We start from the raw sequence: 15,830 nt of genomic DNA, 5'->3' as shown, positions 1-15,830 counted from the left end.
GGGCCAATTCGTCAATAGCATAGAAAGAAGCCAGGACAACCTTTAGCTCAGAACAGATCAATAGTACAACAAACTCAGGAAAGATTGACTTGGGAGTTGCCTGGATAAGTCCTGCTTAAAATTTATGATGAAGAAAGACACCACTTGCCAATTTGAGGACGGGAAGACCATTTCAATTTAAGATTACATTCACGTCGCATGGCATGATGCACAAAGTGGCTTTTTCTGATAATTTTTCACTTTCATTGTTGGTGAAGTTGTTGACAATTGATTCTGAAATTGTTGACTTGAATGGTAGCGATTTGCAGTGAAATTGGGATTTAGGTTGTATTGTTTCGACTGTAGTTGTGGAAAATCTGTTGGTATAACTGAGGCCTATTTTGGATTTTGAAGTTTTCTATATATATTTTTATATATATGCATATATATGTGCGTGTATACATATGTGCATGTGTGTATGTGTATATATATATATATATATATATATATGTATATATATATATATATATATATATATATATATATATATATATATATATATATATATATATATATATATATATATATATATATATATATATATATATATATATATATATATATATATATATGTATGTATGTGTATATATATATATATGTATGTATGTGTATATATATATGTATGTATGTGTGTATATATATACACACATACACATACATACACAAATGTATATACATAATATAGGACAAACAAAAATATGTGATGTATAGTGATTCTGATGAGCTAACTGCAATATAATAATGATTACTGTACAATCTTTGCCTTGATTTTATTTGGAATTTTTTAGGATAAAACGTCTTGTCCCTTACAATTCTTCACAATTATTGCTACTTTCAAAATTGATTTATATCCTATACCATACCATTTTCGTATAAGTTCCGGAAAGAGAAAGGAGCAGCGAATATGCATTTAAAATTCCCATAGGAAAATTAGTAAGGGAGTGAAGAGATTAAATTTTATAAAAGAGAAAAGATGAAATCCCATTTCATTTGCTTCCCCTCCAGTAGAGAACTCTTGGAGTACGTCACTGTGCTCCAGCATAATGTCCTCTGCAGCCATCTCGCAAGAGTCAAGCTAATTGAATGTTCTTATCTCCTCTCAAGCACCCCTTTTCTTTGGCAAAAGTCAAACACACGCATCGCCGTTTTGTACTTGACGGCACTGGAAGTAATCTGGAAGCCAGTTGAACCAAAAAGCAGACACCAAGCACTCTACTTAGCAGTCAACCACAGTCCTCTCGTCACGAGCCTTCTTTTATGGCCTTCTATTACATCTCTCAAGATGAAAGTTTGGAAAATTGTACTAATGGCTCCTAGCTATTTTATCGGCAGGATTTTTTTTTTTTTTGTTATGGAGAGTCGCATTTCCCTAATGCCCTCCGGGCCCTTCCGTGTAAATTGCCTCTATGGAAGAGAAGACATGTTGAAAATGGACTATTGCTGAAAGAGCACACACAGATGGGTGCTAGCTTTGTTTAAGAAAGGGTTAAAGAGAAAATGCCACTGACAAAAGGGGGGAAGTGGGAGAACCGAGGGGGGGGCGTTAAGGGGTTAAAAGTCGGTGGGTGAGTGATAATGGAAGCTGGAGCAGATGTACGGGAGAAAGAAGGCAGTCAAGCGCAGATAGGCAAAGGGAGACGACCAAGGGGGATACGTTTACAATACGTATAGGAAATAGCATATATACATGGTATTGAATGAGATTACTGAATAGTTTTACTGTAAAAAAATTGGCGTTGAACTTTCTCTGTTAGCTTTGATTTCTGAGTGAATATGCAATGTTTTCTCCAATTTAAAGTAAAATACTAATACTGGGAAATTGGCATTTGTGACAGCACTCAAAGGAAGCGAACTTCTCATGCATAAGATAACAAGCAGAATTTTTAACAGCATGGATATCAGAAAATTGGAAGGCTTGGATGGACTATTATCTCCAAGTCAAAAAAGAATATCAGCAATTGAAAGGATTTTTTTTGTACAATATTTCAGTGGATACTGATGTAAGGGATACCAATTTTTAGATAATCACTGATTTTGACTAAGTTTACTCACAAAGGAAAGCCAGATAGAGTAATTAAGGCCATCTAACATTTAGATTATATGGAAATCCAATCCAAATTTCACTGTTTTCCAACTTAATGTAGCAAAAAACAGGAACAATGCTAAAAAAAATTAACTCTCAAAATATCTGATGAGTTAAAAACCTTAACACTGAAAATGTGTTTCTAATTTCTCCTCACTTTTATTTCCTAATGAATGACAAGCATCTCATTCAGCTCGTGTTGTGTTTACGAAGCCTGGTGTGTTGGAAAAGAGCCACAATATGCTTGGCAACAGACAAGCTCACCCATTGGCGCACACTGTTTTGCATATTTAAACACACATAGCTCACAAGCCTCTGATCAGTATAACTGAAAGATTTTGTTTGTACTCTACTCTCATTGAATCCCATTTGTTGGCGCCAACAAGGCCAAAATGCAACTCGCCATTTTTCCTCTCCAGGTAGAACATTAGGACTAGATCTACTTGGATATTTTTGCAATTTAACAGTTTTACAGGAATCGTATACTCTAAATCAGGGGTGTCAAACATACGGCCCGCGGGCTGGATCCGGCCCGTTTGGTGGTTTGGTACGGCCCGGGGAAGAAAGCTGCATTGTATAAAAAAATGCATTTTCTTTAAAATTTATAGTTCTTGTATTATTTGCTAGGGGCGTAGTGTTTTAGTACGTGCAGACAACATGAATTGACATTTATATATGTTCTTATGTTATTCTCTTGTTCACAATATATTGTTCATAATGTAAAAGGAAAATTCTGTTGCTAAACATTTGGATAATTTACTCATTCTTTGCACTAATTATTCGTATTAGTGACTAATACAAAGGAAAAAAAGTGGGCTTATTGTTAGTTCTATGTCATTTTGCAATGAGTTTACTGGTCCGGCCCGAGTGACGACCTTATAATGAAATATAAAGATTGTGCAAAAAAAAATGTTAAAAAACAGCGCCAAAAATCCACACCCAGTCAAAAGCCTCGCCTGGTAGAGTAAACAGGCTTGCACAATGGCCGGATAGCTTTGAGTCGATAGTGTGATGAAAGAACGCATGGCTGTATACGCACAAGTCTCCAATTACATTGCAAACATTCACAAAAAAAATGCACAATAGTGCCTGAATGAGCTTGCACAGCAGCAGCAGCAGAATCAAGGAATACTACACACACACACACACACACACACACACACACACCTGCAGTTTTGACACACACGCCAGAGAGCAATTAATGTACAGCTGAATCTCTCCAGGTCCCGTGCCTCACATGGCGTGAATAATATCTGCTTACAGCTACACAACTCGCATCATTTTTTGTGTTTTGTTTTTTGTTTTGAACATGTACTGAGAAAATATCATTGAGAAATTTTGCTAAGTGATCTATCTAATAAACACACAAAAGTTAGTTCCCCAATTAAATGAACTTTAGTGCATAGAAATGTCAATAAAAATATAACATTGTACATAATAGCATCAATAGGTCAAATAGTTTTGAAGTAAAATAATCCTAACTGTAACCTTTAGTCTAAAAACTGAATTACTGCTCTAATGTAAAATATTACCACTTACCCAACAAAATACACACTGTACTACATATATACCCAATCTAAATTAATTGGACACCTATCTTTGTCAACACAGTAAATTCTGTGAAATAGTTACATTTAATTTGGTTGCATTTTTTTAATTAACATTTTTACAAGTGTATATTTGTATTTATTCAATTTATTTCAGCATTATCAGAGAAATTCATCATACTTGATGTCAGCAACATTTGTTCCTTACAATGTGTTTAATACTAAACGTCAAAATTGTCCCCTATTTGACTCAAAATACGTAAATATTCTTTAAAAAACAAAAATAGCCACTTGCCCATTTAAAAAAAAAAATATTTATGAGATAAAATTTAAAATCCATATATAAGAACCTAACTTAAAGGCAAGACACATTAATGCAGTTCCAGAAATAAAGCCTAAAGTAATGCTCCGAGCGAAAATGACTCATGTAGAAATTGCACGGCGTTGACACCCAAGCATTGAGTCAGCCGCGGCGCTCCTGGCGACTGAGGAAACCCCGAACATGCTTTCTTTCTGCTCTTTGTATTCAACTGGACTGCAAGTAATTCAATACGCCTCTCCTTGTGTCGGCTCACTCAAATGAAACGCAAAGGCAATGAACTCCATCGAGTGAAGAACCATTTCGACACTGCCTGTCATATCCTTCTTTTTTTTTCGTGTGTGTAACGCGTACACGTGTGCGAGCATGTGCGTGTGTTAAACACGGGTAGAGAAACGCCATGTAAAACCCCACAACACACTCAAATGCTTAGCCAAACTGGAAACCCCTGAGAGCAAGGCTGCTACACAACACCGGCTTTTTCTCTCCATAGCAACGCACATAGTAACACGGCTATTTCGGCGCGGGAGCCCGTCAGAGCACTTAAAAAGACGCAAAAATAAATGACCAAAATAAAAAAACACATCCATTATTAAAAGGAGCTTCACGTTAATACTTACTGCGTTGACGCGGTACCGTCTGTGGCCTAAAACGTGACTCCCGTCTTTTCATACAAGCGTTATCTGTTATCTACAGCAAGGCCTCGTCCCCTAAGGTGGATTTGAACTAAGATCTGCCCCCTCGCCTGACATTTAATTTTTTGCCCGCTGTGTGTTTACTTTCTAGGTGTTGGCTGTCCTGGCAAACGTGGCGAACACTCAACGAGACAAGAACAAAAGGGAAGGAAGCCCTGTAACAACATTGAATGACACGATAGAGAAAGTTCCATGATATCAATCCACTTCAACAGTTTTGCTTTGTCCAGCCATGATTTCAAAGCCAAGGTAAGCAAGCATACACCACCTTTACAAATAAGATGAGAATTTCCTGTGTTTTAGATAAGAACTGGCCCCGTGTTATTGTCTGGCACTGAATGGGAATTTGATATAATGATAAATGGTATTGTGAGGTTACACAGGTGAAATGTGAGGGATTTTTTTTGGGAAAATGACCTGGACTTTGGTCCATAAAAATGATTTTATTTCCTGATATAGAACAAAAAATGTATGTTTTGTGTTTTCCTGACTAGATCACACTTATATACACTTCATATTTAGATCTGGGCTTGCAATTATTATATTAGTGGTAGATTAGATTTAACATTACTGGTTCCTATGGCCTAGTCCAATACTTAACTGAGTATTGAATAATGCCTTTACCTACTTACTTACTGCATACTTTATTAGTTTAAATGAGCTCCTATCACAGTTCGATCTGACTCTAAATAACTCATCGACTGCGATTGATGGCATTAAACGTCCAGTTCATGTGTTCATTCATGCGTTGCCATCCCATTTTTTGACTCATTTATTCGCCTGATTTTGGTTATGAGTACATTTACGTTTGGGTAAGCAGGTATATACAGTACATTCAAAAAGGGCTAATTTCCATGACTTTTAGTGGACTGCTAGACAATCACCCAAATAACAATCCATTACATTTGGAGATGATCCAGGTTTTTTTTTTTCTTGTAGGATAACACAAATACTAATTCACTTAGTTCAACACTAATTACTCTTTGGTACAGATCCAGATAAAGGTGCCGATTCAGGAAAAATGTTCTCACTCTAGGTTTTCTAATCTGTCCTAATGAAACAATTTGGGTTTATGCACCAGAGGATTATCTAGGATGGTGTTTTAATGTTGTCGTTTTTTTTAATTTTATTATAATTTACATATAGTACGCTACAGCATTACTAATTTTAGTTCAATTCCTCAATAGTGAACAGTAGTCTCTTGGTTTAATTCAATTACAGCCCAAAATATGTATGGTATGCTGGTTGAATACTGTAAATTGTCCCTAGTTTTGTTTGGCCTGCGATTGGCTGGCAAATATTCCGGGTCTACTGGCCAAAGTTGTCTGCGATGGGCTCCAGCACCCTTCTGATGATAAATGAGAGAGAAGAATGTAACTTGTCAATGACTTTATAAAAATTAAACCTTGCCCTCGTGAAGTAGTTTGAATACAAATAATACACGACACTCTGTTGCTATCACTAGAAGATAAAAGTAGTTTAACTACCAATTTGATTTACACCAGCCAAAGAAAACTGTAAAATGGTATTGAAAACACAACTGAATCGGATCCGATTTTGTGACCACATCCGATACTCCAAAATGAACCGCATTGGGCCCCAGTCTTGACTAAAGGTTTAAAAAGACATGGCTGATGCTGACCATTTTCATCCTGAAAGCAAGTCTTGTGCGCATTGTTGAAAATAATCCTCAGTAGATAATATGTACAAATCCACCAGCGTTGGTAGACTACAGTGTCCCTGCAGGGGATATCACCATAGCAGTAAGTGGCAGGCATTGGAGTACTTACACAGCCTATCACAATGGACGCAGTAATGCATCTTTCAAAGCACAATGTTATTGAGGCAGGACACAATATCGCACTACCCCCCGCCGGCCGGTTCAGTGGTCGAGATATTAAGTTTCAGGGTGTGCTGTGGGATACTGTAATCGTATACACTTTATCAGGCTTGTTCTGTCACAAGTGTTTTGTTTATGGGATTTCAAACTGTGGCTTGGGAGGTTTTGGGCTGCCTCATTAAGAGCGGCTCGATAAGATGTAAACGCCATCCACCCCAAAATATCTCCCAGTAGTTAAGCATGTCAAATCGGAACACTTGGAAGATCGGAGACGCCGGAAACTGCTCGATACCGGGTTGCCGAATTACGCAAGAGTTGGGCAATCACTGTGTATTGACGAGAGTGTGGCTTTGGATTACTGCGGGAAACTTTGTTTGTTTACATGTGGTTTGGAGTTGGTCGCTAGTCATCAGTGAATGTCGCTGATGTTAAAAACAAGGAGAATCTTGAACAAAAGAACATGTACAGCTAGAGCATTCGTGAATTTGTTTTAGAATTATTTTATGCATTTAAGATTGTAAATCCCCAATTTCATGTTGTTATGACATTGATTCTTTCAGCAGTGATGTGATATTGGTCGATATTACGATGTTTTGATTTAGGTTTCTCTTAAAGGTGTTATAAAATGGTCACCGTGTCAAAAAAAAGCAAAATTATTGTACTAATGCAGTAAAAATAGGTATTCCATTCAGACCAGGGAAAAGACACTTTTTTCCAGAAATTCTGGTTGTGACATCACAACCAGAATAATGATCATGTCTATCTTATCAGTGCTATGTTCGCTAGTATATGTTAGCTGCTAACATATACTACTAACAGTTAGCAGAATGACAGAATGGTCAACAAGCAACAAGACATTAAATAGCCCATAATGCTAACATACTTTAAAAAAAAATGCAGCTCATTCAAAGCAACAGAAAGGTTGACAAATCGGGCTCTTATTTCACTAGTACACGTTATCTATCAGTTTTTGGATGGTTTTTGCTCAAAATACAGTCTGCTATCCTTTTAGAGTCACTTGCAGTGGTATTTTATAACACCTTTAACTGATTGGCTGCGCTCGGTGAATGATCGTTGCTAACTTTCCCAGTGGAATAAGATTGGGTGTGCATTGTGGGCAATGGCAGCCAATGGGTTAATATATTGTATGTTAATATACAACGATGGCAATAAGTGAGTTTTGGATGTGAGTTTTTAATAGGTAATAATCATTGGTTTACCTCAACTATACTGGTTCATCTTTGTGTGAACATCTGGGAATCAGTTTAGTGTTTGTCACGCTCAATAAATGGCTGATAGTGCGTCAGCAACTGCGACTGTCCTTGCACACATGCGGCAGAATTACGGTAATTGCTTATTATTTCCACTTCACTGCAATTTTGGTTCACAGCACAAAGCAACAAAAAAAAGCCTCACAATTTGGGAGACTCATAAATTAAGGGACCCATCAATAAATGTGGCTAGCATATATATATATATATATATATATAGTAGGTCAGACCAGAATTTGAGGCAATTTTAAGTCCCATCCGTCAAATGTTAAATAATGTATATAAAATATAAAAGCATAGTTTCTGAGTACATGTACTTGTTTACAAATTAAGTAAGTTTGAACATGCTGTACTTTAAAATAATAATAAAACCAATTAAGTCTGGCGTACCCCCCTAAAATGTTAAATAAATGGTTAAAATGACTTCTTAAATATATTTTTTGGGGTATTATTTGGAACATTTGATATGATAAACATATTTCTGGTAATGTGGAAGGGACAAATTTAGTATTTTAACATTTTCCATACGTGATAGAATGACAACAGCTAATTAAAGCTACTTTATTTGGACTTTAGTCTTTTGTATTTCTGCTGATTCTCCATTCTGTAGTCAAGAATTGTGTCAAGGTGGCTTCACGTCCCACCTTTTGCTACCTGTGCCAGATCGGGACCCCAAAAAGCAGCTGCGGCATCTTTAAAAAGGAGCCCCCTGCATTTATTTAGGCGCTACCTTCTGTTCTCGTCTCTACCCTCTTGTCATGTAAAAAGTTGACCTCACCGGCACCTTGAACAAACGCTGAGGGACGGCACTTTTTTAAGGCGCTTGCTCAACGGGAAATGAAGCCTTATCGTCTTAATATGCAGCCCATCAGAGGTTTTCCAAGATGTTCTCAAGCGGCAAAATATACAAATGGATGTGAAAGCTCAATTAATGTCGGAGCTATGGCAAGTGTAGAAGTTTGCAGATAATTGTTTCATCAACCCCGAAACAAAAATGGAAATGTGTCAAAACCAATTAAGGACAAAACGCTCTATTGTTAGGCTGTGTTGAGATCTGAAGTCCTATAATAGTCTTACATTCATTTTTAAGATCCTACTTGGCCTCATTGAGGTCATGGGTGAGCAAGAAATCTTATCGTGGTTGACCTCGACTCTGCAGACGTAGAACACTCAAATTCACAAATAGTACGGATAATGTAGAGTTTCTATTTCAATTATACTATAATATGCACCAACCCAGAGCCTGTTTAATTCCTGCAGTCTCAGGAACATTATTGCCCCGACCTGTACTGTACTAAGTACCTCAAAATATAGTCATGGTTCTGATTTTTCGTCCTGAAATACTTGCCAAAATGGAATGTGTACTTCAGACCTTCACCAAATTTCCTTCCATTGTTACTAGAGTCTGGATTTAAGCTCACTTTTTCCACATTGGCCGCTTTTGTGGCGATTAAAATGGATAGGACGTTTAATGCCATCAATGGAAGCCGAATAATTAACATGCTAGTCTAATTTTCTTCAGGAACGTTTATATTTTTTTAAAAATCTATTTCTTGCTTGCCACTTCCTACTGTTCTAAACACAATAGTGTACAGTACAGCATATCCAGTGTTTAATATCTAAAATATTGGCAGTAATCCCCATCCCACTTTGCTTCAACCTTTTGATTTAATACCATGCAAGGGTTTGTTTTATGACTCTTGTCCAACATAATTCACTCAGGCTGTCTATATTCATGTTATTATTTAAATTATATCCCTTTGACACATTGATCATCGTGTTTAAAAACAACACAAATAAACCCGCTCCAAATTGTGCATTTTGAGTAGTTATATTAATGAATGTCATATGCACAGAACTAGTTTGGGAATATGTGCAAAGGTCAAAGGTCACGTAGTACTAGACGTAAAAGCAAAGAAATATTAAGATGCATGACTCAACAGAAAAGTTTCTCCATTGGTAATTTTTCTCCTATGGTCTAAAATTTACCAGATAATAATGTTATTGGGCACATTTTCTTTATCTTCTGTGAAGAACGACTAATATTACTATCATTTGTGCTTGCACAATTGTATTATCCTTCCCCCATTAGTCATAAGTTCGAAAAGAAACATTAGTTGACTTAACCACTTGTTAGTGTTTATTTTTTTCCCTTATTCTTTCTTATCATTGTTTTTTGGGCTATCCATAAATGTAAAAACATAAAGGTAAAACATTAGAACACAGAATAAACACTAAAAACTTTCAAACTTCCCAAATGATAGTTGTCAGACAGATCAACAGGTTTCTGCCAAAAAGCTAGTCAAATAAATACAAAATGTTTTTTGTTGATTTCAATCAGGGCTAGCTAACAACCTGTTGATCACGTTAATGGAACAAAAAGGGGCTGTTGCATCTATTTGACTGTATTTTGGAATGACCCACAAACTGAGACTATGGCTGTGCAAAACGACGTCTTTTTTCACCCTTTGCTGCACCTCGTACGCACAATTTAAGCTGGCCTTGCTGTGAAGTGAGTTGGGAGGAATGTAGTAGCCGTGTCAGGTGCGAGTGAAGCCAGCCACTTGCTTCCACATTAAAGCTGACACTGTTGTGCAAAAGCCTCCAACGTGAAAATGCTTCCCCGTTTGGACGGCAAGAACAACGGGCGCTTTTGTTTGTGAAATCACCTGCCACGGGGGCCTCATTTGAATATTTCAGTGGGCGCGTTTTGTCAGCTACGGAGCAAGACAACGCCGCGACGCGGAACAGGTGCGAGACCACAGACGCGTGACGTCCGCCGGCGACTCGTCGTCGTCGACGGCCAGCGTCGTCCAATCCGTTTGGCCCGGTGAAGGCCGTCGGGCCTCCCGGTCCGAATGGATGGGATGTCTATCGCCGTTCAATGACCGCGAATGACTTGTGGTGAGGTGGTGGTGGTGGGGGGGGCATTTTGCAGATAAGACGCATTTACGCAATTGAAAGCAAACGGTAGGCCAGGCGTGGTCATTGAGCGAAAAGGTGACAGGCAAAGAGCGTTGTGGGTCTACCTTGCGAAGCTCGATGCGGATCCTCTGCTCTCCTTTATGCGGGCTCTCGGGCCACAGGTGATAGCTGGAGCCGTAGTTTGGGCTCTCTCTGCTACCGCCGCTGCTGCTGTTGCTGTGGCCGCTGCCGCCGGTCGCGCTCCACTTGGCCGCGTCCGCCGGGGGCGTTGCGCCGGGCGCGGGGGTCCTCGCGCACTTATTGCGGTCTGGGGCTTCACGCCGCCGCTGACCCGGTGGGCTGTCGCTGTGCGGCGGCGGCGGCGCCGGTGCCGGCGGGGGCTGATGCTGCTTTTGCTGGGGTTGTTGATGCAGCAGTGGAGCCCGGTGAGTCCTACATAGCTCACCAGAGCCGCTGGCGCAGTGGTTGATGGGCAAGCTGCTCCCCACCAGTAGCTGCTGCCGCGCTCTTAATTGCGGGATCTGTTGCTCCTGCGTCTGAGGCTCCAACGCCCGTCTGTCGGTGCACCTTTTCTGGGAGTTTGCGCCGATTCCTTCCGGGGAGGAGTCCCTCGGCTGGAGTCTTGGATGACAGTGTTGCTGTTGTTGCCGCTGTTGCTGTTGTTGCTGCTGTTGCTGCTGTTGCTGCTGTTGCTGTTGCTGCTGTTGCTGCTGTTGCTGCTGTTGCTGCTGCTGCCGCTGCTGCTGCTGCCGTTGCTGCTGCAACTGCCTGTGGTCGCGTTGCTCTCCCGCTCCTCCTCCTCCTCCCCTGCAGCGTTCCACGATGCTCGCCTGTTGGTAATTGTTGGCACTCCTTCCCAGACGATCCCCTCGTTTGGATTCCCGAGAAAACAGCAGTGAAGAGGAGGAGGAGCAGCGCGAGAAGGAGGAGGCGGTCGGCGGTGGCGGTATAGGCGGGGGGAAAGGTGGGGAGGGCTGCTGCGGTGGTGCGGCGGTGGCGGCGGCGGCGGTGCGATGGTGCTGGTTTTGTGAATGGTTTGCCTCCTGCGCGCTGCTGCTGGAAAAGCTGCAGTGGCAACCAGGGAAGGCAGCCGAGGCCGGAGCCGGGGCCCAGGGATCCCGTTGGCCGCCGTCCGCCGCCGGCAGAGGGGGCTGCGGCGAGTCCGAGCCGCGCGGCGCTTTTCGAGCGGCGGCCGGCTGGCTCACGCACGGGAGCTCGTGGAGGCTCCGGCGGTGAGCGTCGGCAGTGGATGCTCGGTGCTGAGAAGAAGAGGCAGAAGCGGAAGAAGAAGAGGGCGGGGGCGGCAGGCTGAAAACAGGCGCGTCTGGCTCCCCGCTCGCCTGGCCACTGGCTGTTGGCTTTTGCTGGGGGATTGGCTGGTGCTGCTGGTAGACAGCTCCCGCGTACCGATGCCGCATCCCCTTGATGGCCGATCCGTCTCGCTGCGGTTGCTCCTTTGCCGTGCCCTGCTCCGACGCCCGTTCATTGCGACCAGCCCGGCGGAATAGGAGCGACTTGTATCATTGGTAGCTCTGGCCGGGACCTGCCTTAAAACGTCACGCCCGTGCCAAAACACCGCCTTCGACTGGAGACGTCTGGCCGCCCGTCTGTCTGTCCGTCGCTCCGTCCCTCCGTCTCTCCGTCCCCGCTATGCGCACAGGTTGCAGCCAAGGCAAACGCCTTTCCCTCGTCAGGTGTCGGAATCCCGCACGTGCCGTCGTGCCACTTTGCCCATCTCACTTTAAGGCGCCCTTCCTTGTCACAAATCACTTTTACTGCCACGTCACCACCACCACGGATGGGCCCGTCTCCCATCAACATCCCAAACGTACGGAGAGCCTACTCTACATACATACTGTGTATATACCCACTTGTTGGTTCACGTGCCTTGAATTATTCAACGCTGGGGTTCTGTCACCTTGATAAATGTTTACCGAGGCACACAATAAATAAAAAAAGCTGATGTTTAGCCATTAAAATGGGCAAAAATGAGCTATTTGTGGCCTTAAAAGAAGCTCAGGCTTCCATTTGGACAGTCGGGTGAGCAAATTGAGCGTATCCTCTCGATCTTGAATTGCACATACACTCCTTGGCTCGCATAAATACATAAACGTGTTTTGCATCCTACTGTTGAATCATTTAACGGTGGTTTGGGGTTACCTTGTGGAAATACTTAAAGTGAGGCATGCATGTTCACAACGGCCAAGTTGGGTCATGTCCATTGACATTTTTTTTTCAGTTTTAGATCAAAATTTAATTGTTTTTAGGAGAATTTGCCCATTTCAAAATATCCTGACCTGAGCACTTTCTGCTTTGATGAGTGACAAAAATATTGTATACATTACTATTAGCATACATAGAAATTCTCTGTGCATATTCAAAGGGAAAATATTTCAGGGGCAATGATCAATACAGTAAATATATTATATAATTATCTTAACTCATTGGCAGCTTAAGGTAGGTTGTGGGAGTTAGGAAAAGAGGGAATCTTATTTTGAAAACACCAATTGATTAAAATATTCTTCCAATCAATCTCAACTAGGACCCTTTATTTATTGCAGTCAAAGCCAGGCAAAGAGGTCAACTATTTGAGGTCAAAAATGTACAATATACTACAATTAGATTGTTATTCTTCCGCAGGTTACCATGCGTTTCAGACCCCTCTTTGATATGAACATACAAAAAATTTAAGGAATGTAAATCATAAATCTTGTATGGCAAAAACAAATAGGAAAACTCCCCACTCAACTGCCTTAATTAGCATCTTACCCATGTATTAAACCAAAGAAATATGCCAATTCTGCAATTTTAACTCTGAAAGAATGTAAATAATAAGCGTCAGGCAGTTCATTGTCATGTTTTGGTCATGCCAATGGGTTCAACCAGTTTTCTATACACTGGCACTGATCAATATCAATCACATTTGTCTCTTTCATTGTAATGTTGATGTATCACTTCGCACTTAACTCCGTAAACTGTGCGCGCTTCCAGAAATGATTGTAACGACACGTTGGCATCGTATATCACACGTCGACCGTCTTCCACAAGTCAGGCCTTTGAGTATCACGAGAGTTGAGGAAAGAATGCAACGGTTGCAGACTTTTGCTTTGATACTAAGCTCCAGTGTGTGTATTTTATAGCTACAGGGCTCCGGAGCCCCCAGCCAGGGCCGCATTAGAAACCTGATCATTTTCATTAAGTAATTGGCTTGCTATGACCTGTGTGAGTTTCTTGCCAAGATGGAGTTTCATTTGTTAGTTTGCGCAGCAATGTTACTGTTTCCGCATGAATAATTAAATCTTACTTTACAATTACTGGACACCAAAATAAACACTCTTTCACTGACTAGCCAAGGCTCACATCACGTCTGTCTGTCTGTCTGGCTTATTCCACTTTTCTTTCCCCGGGAAGCACAAATTCAATTGCTGGCTTTCAGTGTATTAGTTTATTAGCCAATGGGAGCAACGTAGACGGAAAAAAGATCAATCCTATAGTGCGCAAGGTGTTTAACATGAGGCTCAGGGGCCGGATCGGGCCGGCTACATTGTTCTGTATGGCCCGTGAAAATAAATGTTCAAATGTAAAAATAATAATAATATCATTTGGTTAGCATGCTTGCTTCACAGTTCGAAGATCGAGGGTTCGATCTTAGGTAGGTTCTGATTTTCCTATGTGTAATTTGCATGCTCTATCTTTGTCTGCGTGGGTTTTCTTCAGGTATTCAGATTTCCTTCCACATCTCAAAAACATCTATGTTAGGCTAGTATGAGTGCGAGCGTGTATTGTTGTTTGTGTTTTTGCGCTCTGTGATTGGCAGACAACCAATTCAGGGTGTGCCACGCCTAGTGCCCATAGTTGACTGTGCTCCGGCACCCCCGGGAACCTTGTGTGAAAAGGCAAAATTAATGAAAGAACAAATGAATATCTGTAGAATGGTCAACGACTACCGCAATAGTGAAATGTTACAATTTTACATAAATACATTTTTTAAAAATAATATTTGCTATTTTTCCCTCGTTTTAGGGAAAAAAAATAATAGAAATTAAAAATGAAATATTTTATGTTAAGGCCCTTAAGAAAGTGGATTGAAAACCATTTTAGGTCAGCATTGACTCTAAATAATTAATCGATAATTTTCATTGTCGATTAATTGTGGGATAGTTGACATAACGACCATCTGGAGGAAGGAAGCCATTGACAAATCTGAGTTTGACACCCCGATACAATGAATTTTCCCCCGAGTTTCTTCTTACAAAAAGAGCAGTGTGACATAAAAATTGTAGATGAGGACACAGAGAGGAAGCCAACATGGTGAGAGTAGATAAGAAAGCCATAATTACCAAGTGAGAAGCAACCAGGATGGTGCAGTGACATGTGTGCGGGTTTGCATGTGTGGAAAAAAGAAAAAAAGCGTGTACCCAGAATGTAGATCTTTAAAAAGCACAAGTGTGATAGCACAGCATGGATCTGAGGCATTCACCAGAAAAGAAAGACAGTGTTGGAAACTGGGAGGTAAACCAGAAATAATCACACGGAGTTCAGGAGGGATTTTCCTCATATCTGGCAACGTAATCTTGGAGATAAGCGACCTCCCTGTTATTAGTATCTTTATTCCTGCTTATATTTGTGTATTAGTGGTCTTTTGTATGCACACAGTCTGCAATATTGCACTATTGGGATTGTTTTAGCATGGGATACATGGGCCAGTCTTCTGTATAGTAGGATGTGGTTCAGGTTTTTATTAGTACTGAAATGGAACAAAACTATTCTATCTTCTTCAGTATTTATGGGATGATTACAAAGTGTTGCCCCATTATATTTCCATCTATGTCCCAAGTGGGAAAAGACCAATCAGAGGTGGGAATACTTCAGAGTAGACTAAAATAAAACAATGAAAAGCTGGTAACGTCAGATAGTAATGAGCTGTATGAGAATAATGGAAATCCATTGTGTGTTCTTTGCCTAATTTTAGTATATAACTGCGTAGACTTATTCAAATGAGTAGGAAATGAGCAAAAGGGTTTTGTGAACTAGTTAGATTATGTTTAGGGAGGGTCTTACATTAACATTACTGGTATTTTAGCCATTACCATTGTTGTTATATATTTTGT

At 40.7% G+C, this 15,830-nt stretch overlaps 1 protein-coding gene and 1 long non-coding RNA gene across 5 annotated transcripts in view; one reads left to right on the top strand and one right to left on the bottom strand.

Annotated features, from left to right (window-relative positions):
* LOC144201216 (uncharacterized) overlaps positions 1–4,927 on the top strand; it is a 38,886-nt gene extending 33,959 nt beyond the window's left edge. The window contains exon 4 of the long non-coding RNA XR_013327294.1: positions 4,775–4,927. This is a non-coding gene — a long non-coding RNA (uncharacterized LOC144201216). The remainder of the gene's footprint in view (positions 1–4,774) is intronic.
* kcnn1a (potassium intermediate/small conductance calcium-activated channel, subfamily N, member 1a) overlaps positions 1–12,516 on the bottom strand; it is a 39,747-nt gene extending 27,231 nt beyond the window's left edge. The window contains exon 1 of one of the 4 annotated variants that reach the window (XR_013327293.1): positions 10,824–12,514. Coding sequence is in view for 2 of the 4 variants with exons in the window: in XM_077723666.1 (XP_077579792.1) it covers positions 10,824–12,137 (1,314 nt within the window). In the remaining 2 variants the exon portion in view is untranslated. Of the gene's footprint in view, positions 1–4,608; positions 4,767–10,823 lie in introns of those variants that run through there. The other 3 variants (XM_077723666.1, XM_077723665.1, XM_077723667.1) reach the window with 3 other exon arrangements.
* Between the last annotated feature and the right edge of the window lie 3,314 nt (positions 12,517–15,830).

The sequence above is a fragment of the Stigmatopora nigra genome, chromosome 9, assembly GCF_051989575.1.
Source record: "Stigmatopora nigra isolate UIUO_SnigA chromosome 9, RoL_Snig_1.1, whole genome shotgun sequence".
Classification (NCBI taxonomy): domain Eukaryota; kingdom Metazoa; phylum Chordata; class Actinopteri; order Syngnathiformes; family Syngnathidae; genus Stigmatopora; species Stigmatopora nigra.
The sequence above is the reverse complement of the archived record's forward strand: the minus strand, read 5'-3'. Positions and strand labels throughout refer to the sequence as shown.